Here is a 14378-nt window from a genome sequence, read left to right as displayed (position 1 = left end):
GTCCTGCCGGCCGAGCTGAGGCAGCTCTGATTGTATGCTGGGGTCGGGTGCCGGGTCCAGGCTGCGTCCTCACGTCCCTGCCCGGCACCTGGCCCGGTCACCCGCCCCCGGGGAGCCGGCTCTGAGAGAAGCCAGACTCCTGAGCAGCAGGGGGAGCCTCATAGTTTAGACGGTAGCTCCCAGGAGCCCCCTGGGGCTTCTGGGCACAACCACAGGGGGTGCCGTCCACGCAGCGAGCTGGCCATGGGGCGTCCATTCAGCCCGACGGCCTCTGTCCCGAGTGGCCCTGACTGTCGCTGCTGAGAGAGTGGTCCGTCTGAGTGTCTGGAGGCTGCTGTTACGATGCCGCCTTTGGGGTCTCACCCAGGGAGACGGCGTACTGTGCTTCTTACTGCTTTCCCCAAATAGGAGCGGAAGGCAGCTGCACCCCCAAACCCAGTCCCCTAACTGGGGTGACATCTCACCAGCTGGGACGCAGCCTCCTGGCCGCAGAGCCCCGTGAGGCCCCCGCTCCAGCTGGGCAGCTCCCCGTTGTCCAGAGTCACAGAGCAGAGCGCCTGTCCGGGGCCGGTCCTGGAGGAGGCTCTGGCCCCACTTTAGGGGTGGCAGGGGGCGAGGCTCCCATGCCCAGCGGGCTAGATGGGCTGGCTCGGTTCAGGGGTCACAGTGCCAGTGCCAAGGGCCCTGAGGGCATGTCAGGGGCCCTGCGGAGGGAGCCTCCTGCTGCTCCCCTCACCTGTTCTCAGTGAGCCCTGCAGTCCCCACACCCCTGGAGCCCAAGCTGGGTGCAGGGTTGTGGGGTCCCCATCTGGCCCTGCACCCCCCTGCCACCACCAACCACCTCTGGGAAAGTAGCCTGTCACTGGAACCTCCCAGGATGTGAAGGGCTGCCCCCACGACCCTGTGGGTGGCCGCCTCCTCCAGCAGGGCCTCCTGGGTGCCGGGACCCTCCTGCCCACCCCCAGGCACCCCCCACGGGCACACGTGCCAGGCCGCGGGCTCTGCCCACATTGCTGGAACATCCTAACTGCCGCCACCCCGTCCCATCTGAATGCCCGCATGAGGGGCAGGTGGCTGACAGGTGGGGGAGGGTGTGCGGGAGCTCCGGGACCTCGGGACCGTGGGGCCGGGCTCAGGCTGGTCAGATCTGGACAACACGCTGGGAGGCTGAGCGGCCTCTACAGGGGAAGGACGCCAGGGGTGGTCAGCGATGCAGACCCAACCCTGACTCCCCACCACGCCACCCTAACGTTCAGCAGGACACGCTGCCCTCGGCCGAAGGCCCACCTGGATCCTCAGGAGGAAACAAGAAGGTGGATGCTTGGTGGACACCTAGCTGGGGAGTTTGGGGGGCCCCTGAAGGCATTTCAGGAACCACAGCCACCAGGCTGGTGGGTGAGCCACTCAGCTACAGACCACCCACCACTGCCCTGGGACCCGGGACATCCAGGCCCCCATCACACTGCCCAGGAGGGACCAGCCGGCAGCTCAGGGCCCCACGTGAGCAGATCCGGAGGACACTGCATGAGGACTACGAGAGGATGCGGGCCCATTCATCACTAAACAGCAGTGATGAGGGGCGGACAGAGACAGGGGCAGGCCCAGCTACAGAGCCATTCCCAGCAGGGATGAGAGAACGGGCGTTTCTGAGGCCCTTCCCAGTCCCCCTCAACAGCCTGAGCGCACCACGCTGCAGCCATGCCCTTTGTCCTTGGGCCCCAGAGGCCTCGGTCCTCCGCCTGCACCGGGACGGGCATCCGTCCTCTCTGAAGCACCTCCAGCCTGGGGTCCCTGCCTTGCCATCGCCGTCCCTCTTCCTCCCAGCTCCACCGAGTTCTGGCCACTGGCCAGAAGGTCTCACGGCCCCCGGGACATGGGTAGCACCTGCCCAGAACAGCCGCTGCAGTGCCATCAACAGAGCGGTCATGGGCTGCCGGTCCCTGGAGGAGCCCGACTTGGAGCACGTGGGCCAGAGACCCGCGAGGGGGCCAGTCACCCAGAGACCAGAGGGAGAGTCTCAAGGGGCCTCCGCACCCGTGCTCGGGCTACCGCATTCCTGACGGCGGGAAGGTGCACCTGATGCAAAGCCCTTCCACAGATGAGCAGGGAGGGAACCAGGTCCCTGCCCATGACGGGCTCTGACTCAGCCTCAACAGGGAGGAGCACTGACCGGGAACAACCCAGATGGAGTTTGAGGACGTGTTGCTGCGTGAAACAGCCGTTCTAAAAGGACAAATGTGAGTGATTCCACCCACACAAGGGGCCCGGGCTTAGCTTAGCATGCAGGTTCACAGACGGGGGTGGGGGGCAGGGGTGGGGCTGGTGGTTGTCAGGGGCTGCGTGCCGGTTTGAGAAGATGAGAGCACTCTGCAGACAGCGCCTGTGTGCACGTCCCTGATGCCCGCGAAGCACACACTTGTTTCCATGGTGACCTGTGTTGCACGTGTCACGTGTGTACACACGAGTTGTAAGCAGACAAGTACAGCATAGGGTCTCTTGCTGTCTGGGCACCAGAGGCCCAAACGCAGGGGAGCCTAGGGGTGTGCAGGGGCGTCGGGCCCATGGCCCCTGCCTGGAGCCCCTGCTGCCAGCTCCTGGGACCCCACAGCCCAGGCCCTGCCACAGCCCAGGCTCTAGGGTGTGGGCTTGAAACAGCATCTTCCCTGAGGGTTCCCGTCCATTTACACTTTGGCAAGACGCCACTTCCTGTTTCCAAGAAGGAAAAAAGGCCAGTCGGGCTTGTAAAAAGCCGCCTTCTGCTTCAACATCAAACAGTTCAACGCAGCATCTCCATGAGTTAAGTGTAAACGAATCAGAAGCACATGGATTAAATTTCCCTTGAAATTCACTCCGGTTTAAAAATTAATGGAAAAAGTGCCTGGCAAAACTTGTTTAGAGCTTTATTGAACCAAAAACACTTTAAAAATAGTTTGGGAAGCTCAGCAGACCCAAGCCATGGGTGGATTGCATCTCCTCCCACGCTGGGTCGGAGCCCTGGGCTGGGAAGGGGGCGCTGGCCTGTGCCTGGGGTCCTGTGCCCGCTCCTCCCAAAAACTAACTGTGTGCAAAACTGAAGCCAATTAGAACAAGAAAGGGACCCAGAGCACCCCCCACCCCACCAACCTCGGCCCAAGACTGGGATGGGAAACTGCTCGCCTTGGGCTGCTGCTGAATTTAAGAGTTGCCAGCAGGAAACTGTTACTGTTACTCTTCTGCAAAAGGAAAGCATAGTGAGCTCACAGGTGCAAACTCTGAACCTTGCCAGAAACGAGGGAGGACCTTAGTTCCCTCCAGCCAGGTCGGAGGCCAGAGCAGATGCCCAGACGGCCAGACACGGGGGGTGCGGAGTGTCGGCCGCCTCCGCAGGCCCTCAGCTCTCAGAAACACAGGCCTGGCCTGAGGCTGCTGGGAGGGGCCCAGGGCAGGACAAGCCCATGCAGGATCCCTCAAGAGGACAGAGGGGAACCGCAAGGACCCTGCTCCGCGGGGCATCCTCGCCCCTCCTCCTGGGACCAGCTGGGGTTCCGGTGTGGCCTGGGGTCCCAGCTGAGGCTGAGTCCACAGCAAAGCAGACGCGGAGTGGCAGAGGGGAGGCAGCTCCTCCCAGGAGAGGAGCCCACAGGCGGGGTCTCACATGGGCCCAGGAATCTGCCTCTGGTCTCCCCTTCAACAGAAAGGACCTCGGCCTGCATCACCGTGAAAGCACTGAGGATCACAGAAAAGGCGAAAATCCCGAGGTCACTTCCCCTGCCCCCAGGGGACTGAGCCCAAAGGAGACTTCCACAGGCTGGAAGGCAGTGGGCAACACACCAGAGTGCTCAGAGGAAAAAACTGCAAACCAAGAATCCGATACTCAGCAAAACTACTTTTCAAAAGCGAGGGTGAAATGAAGATTTTCCCAGATAAACAAACACTGAGAACTTGCTGCTGGCAGACCCACCTTACAAGAAATAAAGGAAGTTCTTTAGGCAGAAAGCGCGTGACCCCAGACAGACACTGAAGCTGCATGAATAAACAGTGCTGTTAAAGGTAAGTATGTCATTTTATGAAGCAGTACAAATGTATATTTTCCTCCTTTGTTCCAATAACTGGTTTAAAAAGCAATTGTATAAAATAATACAGATATAATGTAATGTCAGGCCTATAATTAGTGGAAATGTAAGACACGTGTAATATTTTCACCAGAACCAAGGAAGTGGGTGAAACAAAGCTGGGAGGAAGGGAACACCCGCAGGTGGTAAAGGAACTCGAGAGCTCGCTGGGTCTGCAGCATCACCATTTGTTAACATATCACCATAAAAGGAGGAGAAAGGAATGAACCCACATAGGATTAATGGTTATGTATGTCACTGAAATCAAGCTACCAGGCATCTGAAGCTGATTGTGATGTTAATATGTCTGTGGTAAATCCTAGAACAACCACTAAAGAAATAACTATTTTATATTTTTTTATTTTAAATTAGTTTATTTAAAGAAATAATTTTAAAAGGGGTAAAAAGCACTAAAGAATTCATTTTGATACTTTAGAAAACACTCACTTAACATAAAGAAAGCAATAAACGAGGAACAGAGGAACAAACCAACGGGAGGAAAATAGAAAACAAGAACAATGAAATGGCAGATATAAATCCAACGATATCAATACTAACATTAAACGTGGATGGATTTAACAAGCTGATCAAAAGAAAACGTGATCCAACCTGAACCCAGCTACAGGAGGTGCACTTTAGACTCACGAATGGACTAAAGTGGAAAAATATATATTATGCAAAGAACAAGTTCGGGAAGCTGGAATGGCTGTATGAATGTCAGACAAAATAGATTTTAACACCAAAAAATGTCATTAAAAATAAAGAGGGATGTTTCATAACGATTACAGGGCCCATCCATCAGGAGGACGTAACAATTATAAATATATGTGCATCTAAGCACAGAGGCCCAGAATATATGCCACAGAAGCTGATGGGAGGAAGGGAGAGGCGATGCTGCAGCAATAGTGGGAAATATCAGGACCCCACCTTCAATCATGGGTGTAACAGTCAGGCAGAAGACCAACCACGAAACAGAAGGCCTGAGCCCAGGGCAGTAAACCAGCGAGGCCCAGCGGACGTCCTTAGGACGCGCCACCCAAGCGCAGCAGAACACACATGCCTCTCAAAGTCACGTGGGATGCTGTCCAGAGAGAATGTTCTCCGCTGTCCCAAAGGAGCTGCCGCTGAGACTTGGGGCGGCCGCTCCCACGTGGAGGGCGAAGGGCGGGAGACGCCATGCTGTGGTCTGCGGCCTGGATGCTGACCAGCCCTGGCCGTGCTGACCACTGACTGGCTGAGGACTGCAGTTTTAGCCCTGGTGGTGGGACACCTGGAGTGAGTGGTCCGGAGATGAAGAAGCCCCTGCACTGTCCCAGGGACGAGGGGAGGATTAAAGAGCGATTTCACAGAGAAAGTCTCAGAGCAGAACCTCCAAACCGGAAATGCACGGACCTCTAAGGACACCCCTAACGGAAAAGGGAACTCACAGGTGTGCAGACCCATCTTTTTCAACTTCAGGCACAACTGGCAGATTTACTGTCAATGGCTTTTTAAAAGAATCTCAGCTAAGTTTACTTAGAAGTAAACAAACTCTTCCTAATTCTGATTTTTAGGCTTCCCAGGTAAAGAACCTGCCTGCCAATGTAGGTAGACATAGGAGATGCAGGTTTGATTCCTGGGTCGGGAAGATCCCCTAGAGGAGGGCACAGCAACCCACTCCAGTATTCTTGCCTGGAGAGTCCCCATGGACACAGGAGCCTGGCAGGCGGCGGTCCATAGGGTTGCACAGAGTTGGACACGACTAAAGCAACTTAACATGCACGCAATTCTGATTCTTAACTTAATGCCTATCTCTACCCTCTGGCTCAGTGCCCATGTAGCCAAGCATGTCTGCCAACACTTGGTTCAGTCTGTGAGCCCCTTGCAGGCTGCTCAGAGGTGCTGCAGAAGGAACGCACACCTGCCCTTTAGAGAAGTTGCATGCTCAAAGTGGTTCCAAATGGGAGAACTTTAAATTGGCGCTGCTGGAGCTCGGATGTGGACCTGGTGAGAACAAAGCCTTTACATTCAACTCACAGATGTGAGGTGATTTTCACGAGCAAGAAGTGGCACCCGGGTGGGCGACCGGGGAACAGGAAGAAAGGGTGGACAGCGGCCGCACCTGCCCATGGGCCCTTGCCAGGCTGGGGGTGCAGAAGCTGGAAAGTGGGACCACAGGGTCCCCAGCGGGGCTCCCAGGGCAGGGGACACAGCAGCCCCTTCAGGGCAGCTCCAGCCAGACCAGTGCCTCCCAGGCCCTCCCGAGCCGGTCCCCACGCTGAGGGCGCTGAGGGCGCTGAGGGTGGTGTCTCCATAGCACTTGCGCTTGAACACAAAACTGGAAGCAACAGCGACTTTAAAGTCTCTAGAAAATATTGAGCAGGGAGGATGAATACCCAAGTGTGCACCAGGGGAAAGGATTTGGCACTAAAGGGACTTTGAAAATGGTAAGCTTCTTTGGGTGTATTTGCCCCAATAATCCACAGAAACAACAGTAATCTAAAAATAGTCTTGTTTTCTGTCCTAAGCTCCTTTTAACTTCGTTAGTCATCACCAATTCTTAAAATAAAACCCGTGTAACGTCTCTCCTAGTAGCAGCTATAAACACACCTCGAGAGAGGCCGGAGGACCCAGAGAGGGGGAAGGGGCGCCGGGGGGCCGCGGGCGCGGGGACAAGGCCGGTGGCCCCGCGGTGGCCGCAGGGCCGGCCCGAGGCGGACACGGGGGCGCGCTGGCCGCGGAGCTGCGCCGCCGCCTCCGGGACTCCCTGCGCCCTGGCGCGCGGCCACCGTGGTCCGGGCAACGGCATTAAACAGAGGGAAACAGACGGGACACCGTCACCCGGGCGGGGGAATGAGGGGCGCGTTGAGAGCAGACAGGAAAAGAGCTTTTCTGGATGGAGTGAAAATTATTTATTGGAGGAAAAGAAGGAGGAGGCGGCGGCCAACGGCCCCCAGCTCGGCCCTCCGCAGCCGAGGGGCACTCCCGGCCCGAGGGGTCCCGCGGGCTCCGCGGCCGCAGGACGGCCCCGCGCCCCTGCGAGCCCGAGAGGGCCGGGCGGAAGGGGCGAGAGTCAGCCTTCTTTCTGACACAACCCTCCAGACCTCCCTTTGCCCCGCGCCACGACTCGGCCTCTCTTCCCGGCCCGTTCCCCTTGTGGGGCGGACCCTCGCGCCCGCAAACTCTCCAGGCAAAACCCGGGCCCGCAGGCCGGGAGGCCAGGGACTCACCGGCGCATCTTTGCAGAGGGAGCCAGGGGCAGGGTGGGGGCAAGGGGAAGGGGGAGGGGCGGGGCGCCCCCTGGCGGCTGCCGGCTCCGGACGCACGTCCCGCCCCCCCGAGTCCCCGCCCCCCCGAGTCTCCGCTTCCCTCCTCCCTTTCTCCCCCCCGGCCCCGCCCCGCCCCGCCTCCCTCCGTCCCGGGTCCTCGCGACCCTCCCCCCTCAGCAAGCTCGAGGGGTTCCCCCTCTTGGACCTCCAGCGTCCTCGCGGGGTCTCCCAGCCCCAGCCACTGCGTCCCCGCGGGGTCCCCCCGCCCTTTGCCTGGGGCTCTAGGCGCCTGGCGGGCCGGCTCCCAGAGCGGGCGCTGACCCACACGTAGTGGCACCAGGACCCCCACCAGACCCCCAGGGGAAACCCCCAGGGGAGACCTGCTCCCTGTCGGGCCGACGCCACTGGGATGAACCGACAACCGCGGTGGTGACGTGGGCATCCCCCCGCCGGGCGCCTTCCTGTTGTTTAATGTCGCACCGAGGGCAGGGCAACCCCCCCATTGGGTCAAGCGTGGCAACCTCCTTTCCCCCGGTGCCGGGCGTGGAGTCCTTTGGGGGCACCCACCCGCGAGCCGCAGGCCTCCTGGTCCCCGCGGCAGACGTGTCTTCTGCTTTGGGTTTATTTTAACACACATAGGATGTCGTGCAATAGATTTATGACTCTTATACACCAGACATTTCAACCGCCCCAACACTCCGTCCCTTCCATCCAAGGCCAACAGGAAAATATGGTCCCGTTTTGGCCGCCGAGCTGCACCGAGAAGCAGGAGGGCTTGAAAGAGGAAAGAGTGAAGTGAAGCGGCCGCTTGGAGAGGCCTCCCCCGCGAGGCGAGCGGACCAGCCCCGGTCGGCTGGAAACCCCAGTCGCGCCCGTAAACCGCCCTGGCCCTCGGGGCCGGCCGGGGGCGACGTCTGGGAGCCCGGGGAAGGGCTCGTGGTTCTCCACGGCCCCCCCGCCCGCCCCGCGCCAGCCAGCCGTGCAACAGGCAATCTGGGTCGCTCGGATATTTACAGAAGAAAAATGACAGTGACTCCACGTCCCGGGACTGCCGTGCAATCTGTTAGTAATTTAGCGGGATGGGAATTTCCTTTCTCGGGCCTGCCAGTGGAAGCGCTTTTCCAAATTTCCACAGCGGGGGAAGCCTGCGATTTTACATAATGACTTCAGCATGCAGGGCTCTCTCCGCACCCCCGTCGGCCCCCCTCCCCGCCCCGCCCCCCTCATTAAAGCGCAGTGCGGTTCTCTCAGGACACCCGCGTGGACCCAGGCGTCCGGGCCGGGCCGCGCGCCGGGTGCGCCCCAGCCTCTCCGCGTGCGCCCCTGTCCGCCCCCCTTGCGCCCCGCGGGACGGCCGAGCGGCGGCCCGGCGCGGGGAGGGGCAGCCGCTCGGCGGCTGGTCCCCCGGGCCCAGCGCCGGTTCGGGCGGGCGGGGGCGTGATGTCACGGCAGGGAGGGGGCGCGGGAGCGGCCGGGCCGGCGGGGAGGCGGGGGAGGTATTTTCCAGCTTTAAAAAGGCAGGAGGCAGAGCGCGGCCCTGCGTCAGAGCGAGACACAGAGACTCCGAACTCGCCGGCACAGTCACCGCGCCGGGGAGGGCGGCCGGGCGCGGGGACCGGGGCGCGGGCGCACACCTCCGAGCCCCGGCCACCGCCACCCTGCGGGGCTCCCGGGGCCGCAGCCCGGCTCCGCCACGCGCGCACACACACCCCCACCACATTTCTCTGGGGCGCGCGGGCTGAGCTGAGCCCGGGCCGGAGCGCGTCGGCCGGGGGAGAGGGGGCCTTTCGCGGGAGACCCGACCGCGGGCGGCAGCGCGAGGCGCCCACTTCTCCCGCTCCTCCTCCTGCTCGCCGCCGCCGCCGCCGCCGCGTGGATGCCAAGTACCAGTTTTCCAGTCCCTTCCAAGTTTCCACTCGGCCCTCCGGTTGCAGCCTGCGGGAGCGGAGAAACTTTGGGGCCCTCGGCGCCCGGCGGCGGGACCATGAAGTCGGCAGAGGAAGGTAAGCGGGCGCAGCCGCAGTCCCCCACCGCGGCCCCCGAGGCGGGGGGGGGGGGGCGGCCCCTCACCCTGAGCCCCGCGCCCATCCGGCCCGCGCCCGGCCCGGCCCGCCCGCGCCCTGCGGGGTCCCGGCCCGGGGAGGGGCGGGCAGGCCGGTCTAGTGTCCGCGCGCGGGGAGGGCCGCGGGCAGCCTGGCGCGCAGAGGGCGCGCTGCAAAGATTGGGAAGCGGTGTCCCCCTGGTGTTTCCCCAGAGCGGCCCTGATTTCGAGCGCGCCTTCTTGCCAATAGGTGTCTCCTCTTCTCTAGCGCTGAGTGCGCGCACTTGGCCTTCGCTGGTGCAGCCGCTCCGCAGATCCCGCTGTAGAAACTCGGTTCAAATGCAGGCGGCTTGGGGACCGGCGAGGTTAGGGCCGTCAGAGCCACAAAGGAAGGACATTTTGGGGAGAAGCGAGGCTTCTTTAGGAAAGAGGGATGGCCTGGTTTCTTCCCCAGTGGGGCAGGGCCACCCTGTAGCCTCGAAGACCAGCCGTACAGTGAGGTGGGGATCTCTGCTCCCCTCTACGAATTTAGCCGGGGGCGGATTCTCTCCAGGCGCTGGGCCACGGGGAACCGCTCCGTGAGGCGCTGCCACGCCAATGGTTCGACGCGCAGGACTAAAAGCGATGAAAGTCGTGCTGGGGCTCAGCCCCTAATTCAAACCAGTTTGCAATCTTGTGGATTCGAGAGTTCCAACCGTAGATGTTTCAAGACAGTTTGGGAAGGGCCTGCGGAGTTTCATGCTACTTTTTCATAGTCACAAGGATAGCATAAGCGTCTGCCCTGAAGCCGGTGATGGCGAGGCCGCTACTGACAGTCTGCTGGCGCCCCTCCTGCGTGCAGCCTTGGGTCCACAGCCCCTCACACTCACCCCACACCCGCCCTTAGAAACAACCACCACCACCCCGAACTCCCCCCACCACCCAAATTAGCCGGGAGCAAAGGGGTGACTTGTGAGAGGCCACCAGGGCCAGGGCTCTGGTGGAAGCCGGAGACACCTTTCCAAACACCTTATCAGCGCTGAAGTAGTTTGTCTAAATTATTTTAAGAAAACTGCCAAGGCTGCCAAGGTGTAATGAGTACTCATATTTTATAAGGGCAGACATCCTTCTGGGAAGTGCTAGAAACTAAATGCTACCGCCTCCTGCACGATTCTAATAAATATGACGGCCCCACTTGCATCACAGTTGCAGTTTTCAAAGACTGCCCGCTCTGGAAAACTTCCTTATCGTCAGCAAACAGGCGCTCAAGACCCTACATTCAATGTAAGAACCTCGTATGGGGGTCAGGGCCTTGATGTCTTATGTTATTTCTACGTTTTAATCAAGGGAAGATATATATTAACATATACCTTATGTTTCTTACCATTTCATGCCAATTTAGAAAATGTTTAAATGTAAGCAGTAGATAATGCTTACAGGACAAGCTCTTACTGTCAGAAAAGTTTTAAAAGTTGTCGAGATTTTGATTTTACATCTTTGGACACTGTACATCAAAGTTTCTCCCACATATTTCTTACCACTGTTTTTTTAAATATGTGGGTCTTTCAAAGTTTAGATCTCTTTACTTGAACAGTCGGGGGTCTGTCGTCAATAAAGCGTCTTTTTTTTTCTCTTACAAGAAGAAAAGACATCTATGAGGGAGTGATTATTTGTCCTGTTTCCTGTGTAAGAGAATACATTCTAAGGCTCCACTGCTAAGAGACAGCTCGCCAGGCGAGGTGATGCCCTTCGACTAAACAAATATCGGTGCATATATCAGGACTGCAGAATTAGGCCAACTAGAAAGCATGATCTAATCCTTCATACAGACAGGAGCGGGGTGTGAGCGGCAGAGCCCGTTTGCAGGTCCACGCCTGCCTTGCTGAGGGCTGGCGCAAGGATCTGGCCTTCCCCGCAGGCCGGACTGGGCTTTGGTTGCGCATCTGAGAATCTGAGGGAATCCCCAGCCTTCCCCTCCAGTTTAATGAGCATCTGGTCAAAGCTCATTAGGGTTGTTGTTCGAGAAGGCCCTGTGCTTGTTTTTCCGCGTGGGGAAGGCAGAGAAATGCGGGCCTTGTAGGTACGCCCACCACCCATTCAGAAGTTGCTCCACACGGAATGCCTGGGGCGCTCCAGGACAGAACAAAGCCCGCCCTGTTCTCCCGCCGCCTCGCTCCGCGTCCTCTCCTAATCCAGATTAGAAAGGCCCCGTGGCCGCATCGCTCGCAGGGCTGGAGGCCTGGGCCCCGAGCACACCCGCCGCCGCTGGGAGGAAGCGCCAAGCTAAACATTTCCATCAAGACAGGAGTGTCTGCTGAATTGGCAAATAGCTCCAAACCATTTACAAGACGCAAGGCACTGGGGGTGCTGGTGAGGGGACCAGTTAGAAACGGCCCCCTCTCGGGCTACCTTGGTGGGGGATCAGCTCCTCCTTGGGACAAAGCAGACCTGAGTCCTGACCCTGGGGGACTTGTGTCCACCGGGAAGGGTAAACCCACTTTCTTCAGGACAGAACAGTCGAGAGAGACGTTTTAGTGTAAACAGTGGGTAGAGGCTGTTAGGTTTGTGTGTAAGTTTTTGGCGGGGGTGAGAAAGTGGCTGAACTTAAAGAAAAAACCGAAAAGAGAGAAAAATGAAATGCTGTGGCTTCTGAACGGAAAACAGAACTTCCATTTGCCTGAAGGTCAGCAAAAAAAGCAAACTAAAACAAAACAGCCCTCCAACATACATCTCAAAGTTAGGACTATTATTAGAAACTAAATCAGGCCAAAGTGAACTATAGTTTGTCACTGGAGAAAACCAGCCATTTGAAAAGGGTCCTGAGAGAAGAGGTTTGGGGGGGGTGTCAGGTGATTCCCAGGTTCTCTGCTTCCGGAAAAAGCAGTCCCCAGGGCCCGGAGGGCCTGCAGGGCAGAGGGGAGGACGCGACAGGCTGGATTCGTCGCAGAAACGGACCATTGAGCACCGCCTCCTTCCCCCGTGGGCGATCTTCTGCCTCTCCCCCCGCCTTCCTGTCCACCTTTCTCGGGCTTTTCCAGATGTTGCTTTCACGGGGCGCCAAGACCCTAGGGAAGTCAGAACAGCTGGGAGAAAGTCCAGTTGGGCCGGGGCGGGCTGGTCTCAGGCGGGCCTAGCTAGTTCGCGGACTTTGTGCGCACACGCTGCTCTGCGCCCCGGCCGTGGGTGTCACCCCCGCGGGCTCCCCCTCTTCTCGCTCGGCCTGGGGGAGATCTGGGGTCATTCAGGGATGGTTGGCAGGCTACTCGTGGGCCCAAAGGCGTTTGCACGCGTGTTTCAGGGATTTGAGGGACTCAAGTCAGCAAGGTCACAAAAAGGAAAGGTAGCCAGTGGCAGGCCGCGCGGGAAAGCGGCGGGGCGGGCGTTTCCACGACCTCCCACCTCCTGACTCTCGGGGCGCGGGGGGGGGGGGGTGTCTGAGCTGCGCGGGCCGGAGCGCAGTGTCGTGCGCGCGGGTTGGGGAAGAAGCTGCTCCTTTGAAAGGCAGCCCTGCCATCCACGGGGATCTGAGCCGGCCCGGCCTGCGGGGCTCCGGCAGGACGGAGGTGGGGGCTCCCCGTCCTAGGGGCGGGCGGCAGCCCGGAGGTCCCTTTGGCCGCTCAGCGGAGCCCCTGTGGTCGGGGCCGCGCGTCCCGGTCTCTGTGCCCCTCCCTCCAGCCCCTTCCCCGGTGGAGACGCCGACGCCGCTCGCTGCGCCCGCCTCCCCGAGCGAGGCTGCGGGCGGGGGTCCGCCGCCAGCTCCCGTCCGCACCCCCAGCTTCTGCCCACCCGGCTCCCGCCGCAGGGGTTCTCGGGCCGCGGGGCGGACGGAGGTGGCCGAAGACCCCGTGTGCCCCTCCCTGGCGCCCGTGCACCCCCGAACGCGGACCCGGGAAGCACTCGGGGATCTCCTTCGCGCTGGGGGGCCGACCTCGAGAGCTTCCTGGGCGGGGGGACCCGGGCGCGGGTGGGGGCGCTGGGAGCCGGGACTCCAGTGAAAGGCGTGCGCTCCGGCTAGCGGGGAGAGTTTATTTAAAACTCGGAAGCCGGCGGCCGGCAAGCCGCTTGTTTATGTAAACCCGGAAACAGCGGGGGGAGGGGCGCGGCGGGGGAGGGCCGGGGGGAGGGGCGCGGGAGTCACGTTACCGAGGACGCGCGGCCGAGCCCGGGCGCAGCCGAGCCCCGGCGGCGCGACCACAGGTGCTCGCGGCCCGCGCCCGATCGCGGAGCCCGGCCCGGGACCCCGACACTAGACCCCAACCCCGGACCCCAGCCTGACCCCGACCCCGCCTCGACCCCAGACCCGATGAGATCCCGGACCCCGAATCTGATTCCGACCCTGACCTAGGACTCCGACCCCGAGCCCCGACCCCCACCCTGGACCCCTGACCTCGGACCCGACTCCGGCCCTGGCCCTCTGACCCCCGACCCCGACCCAACATGACGGGGCTGGAGGAGGACCAGGAGTTCGACTTTGACTTCCTCTTCGAGTTTAACCAGAGCGACGAGGGCGCCGTCGCGGCCCCCGCAGGTGGGTGCGCGGGCCGGGCGCTGGGCGGGCGGCGGATCCGGGTCGGGAGGGGCCTGTCTGGAGGCGCGCCCGGCTCCCGCCCCTCTGCCCGGGGCGCCCCCCGGCCTCCGTCCCACCCTTCGCGGCGCCCGGGCAGAAAACAGGTCAAGCTGAGGGGCGAGCGGGGCGGCGGGGGAGGCCCTCTGGGGTCGTAGGGTCGCCCTGCCAAATGCGCTAGCCTCCGTGCGCCGTCCCGCTGGAGGGGCCTCCTCTTTAGGGCGCGGTGGTGCTGCTCCTGCCAGGGGACAGGGCGCCAGGCCCCGGACTTGGACGTCCCGCGCGGCGGGGGCCGCGAGCCCCTACGTCTGCCCTCCAGGCTTCTCGTGCCCTTAGCGCTAAAACCTCCCGCCCCGCCAAGAAAAGCCCCAGGGGAACCAGCCTTCAGGCCCCGCGACCACCGAGTTCCCGGCCTTTTCTTTCTTTCATTTTCTCTTCTCTGTCAGAAATAAAGG

The 14378-nt window shown here is 60.8% G+C and overlaps 1 protein-coding gene across 8 annotated transcripts in view; it reads left to right on the top strand.

Annotated features, from left to right (window-relative positions):
* The first annotated feature begins 8878 nt into the window (after nucleotides 1–8878).
* Nucleotides 8879–14378, top strand: part of NFATC1 (nuclear factor of activated T cells 1) — a 91588-nt gene continuing 86088 nt past the window's right edge. For 4 of the 8 annotated variants that reach the window (XM_081563063.1, XM_081563061.1, XM_081563059.1 and 1 more), the window contains exon 1: nucleotides 8879–9342. In XM_081563063.1, coding sequence (XP_081419189.1) covers nucleotides 9216–9342 — 127 coding nt within the window. In that variant the 5' untranslated portion in view covers nucleotides 8879–9215. Of the gene's footprint in view, nucleotides 9343–13503; nucleotides 13888–14378 lie in introns of those variants that run through there. The other 4 variants (XM_081563064.1, XM_081563062.1, XM_081563060.1 and 1 more) reach the window with 1 other exon arrangement.

This window comes from Giraffa tippelskirchi, chromosome 14, assembly GCF_054371585.1.
Source record: "Giraffa tippelskirchi isolate mGirTip1 chromosome 14, T2T-mGirTip1v1.2.pri, whole genome shotgun sequence".
Classification (NCBI taxonomy): Eukaryota; Metazoa; Chordata; class Mammalia; order Artiodactyla; family Giraffidae; genus Giraffa; species Giraffa tippelskirchi.
This window is presented reverse-complemented; position numbering and strand designations above follow the sequence as displayed.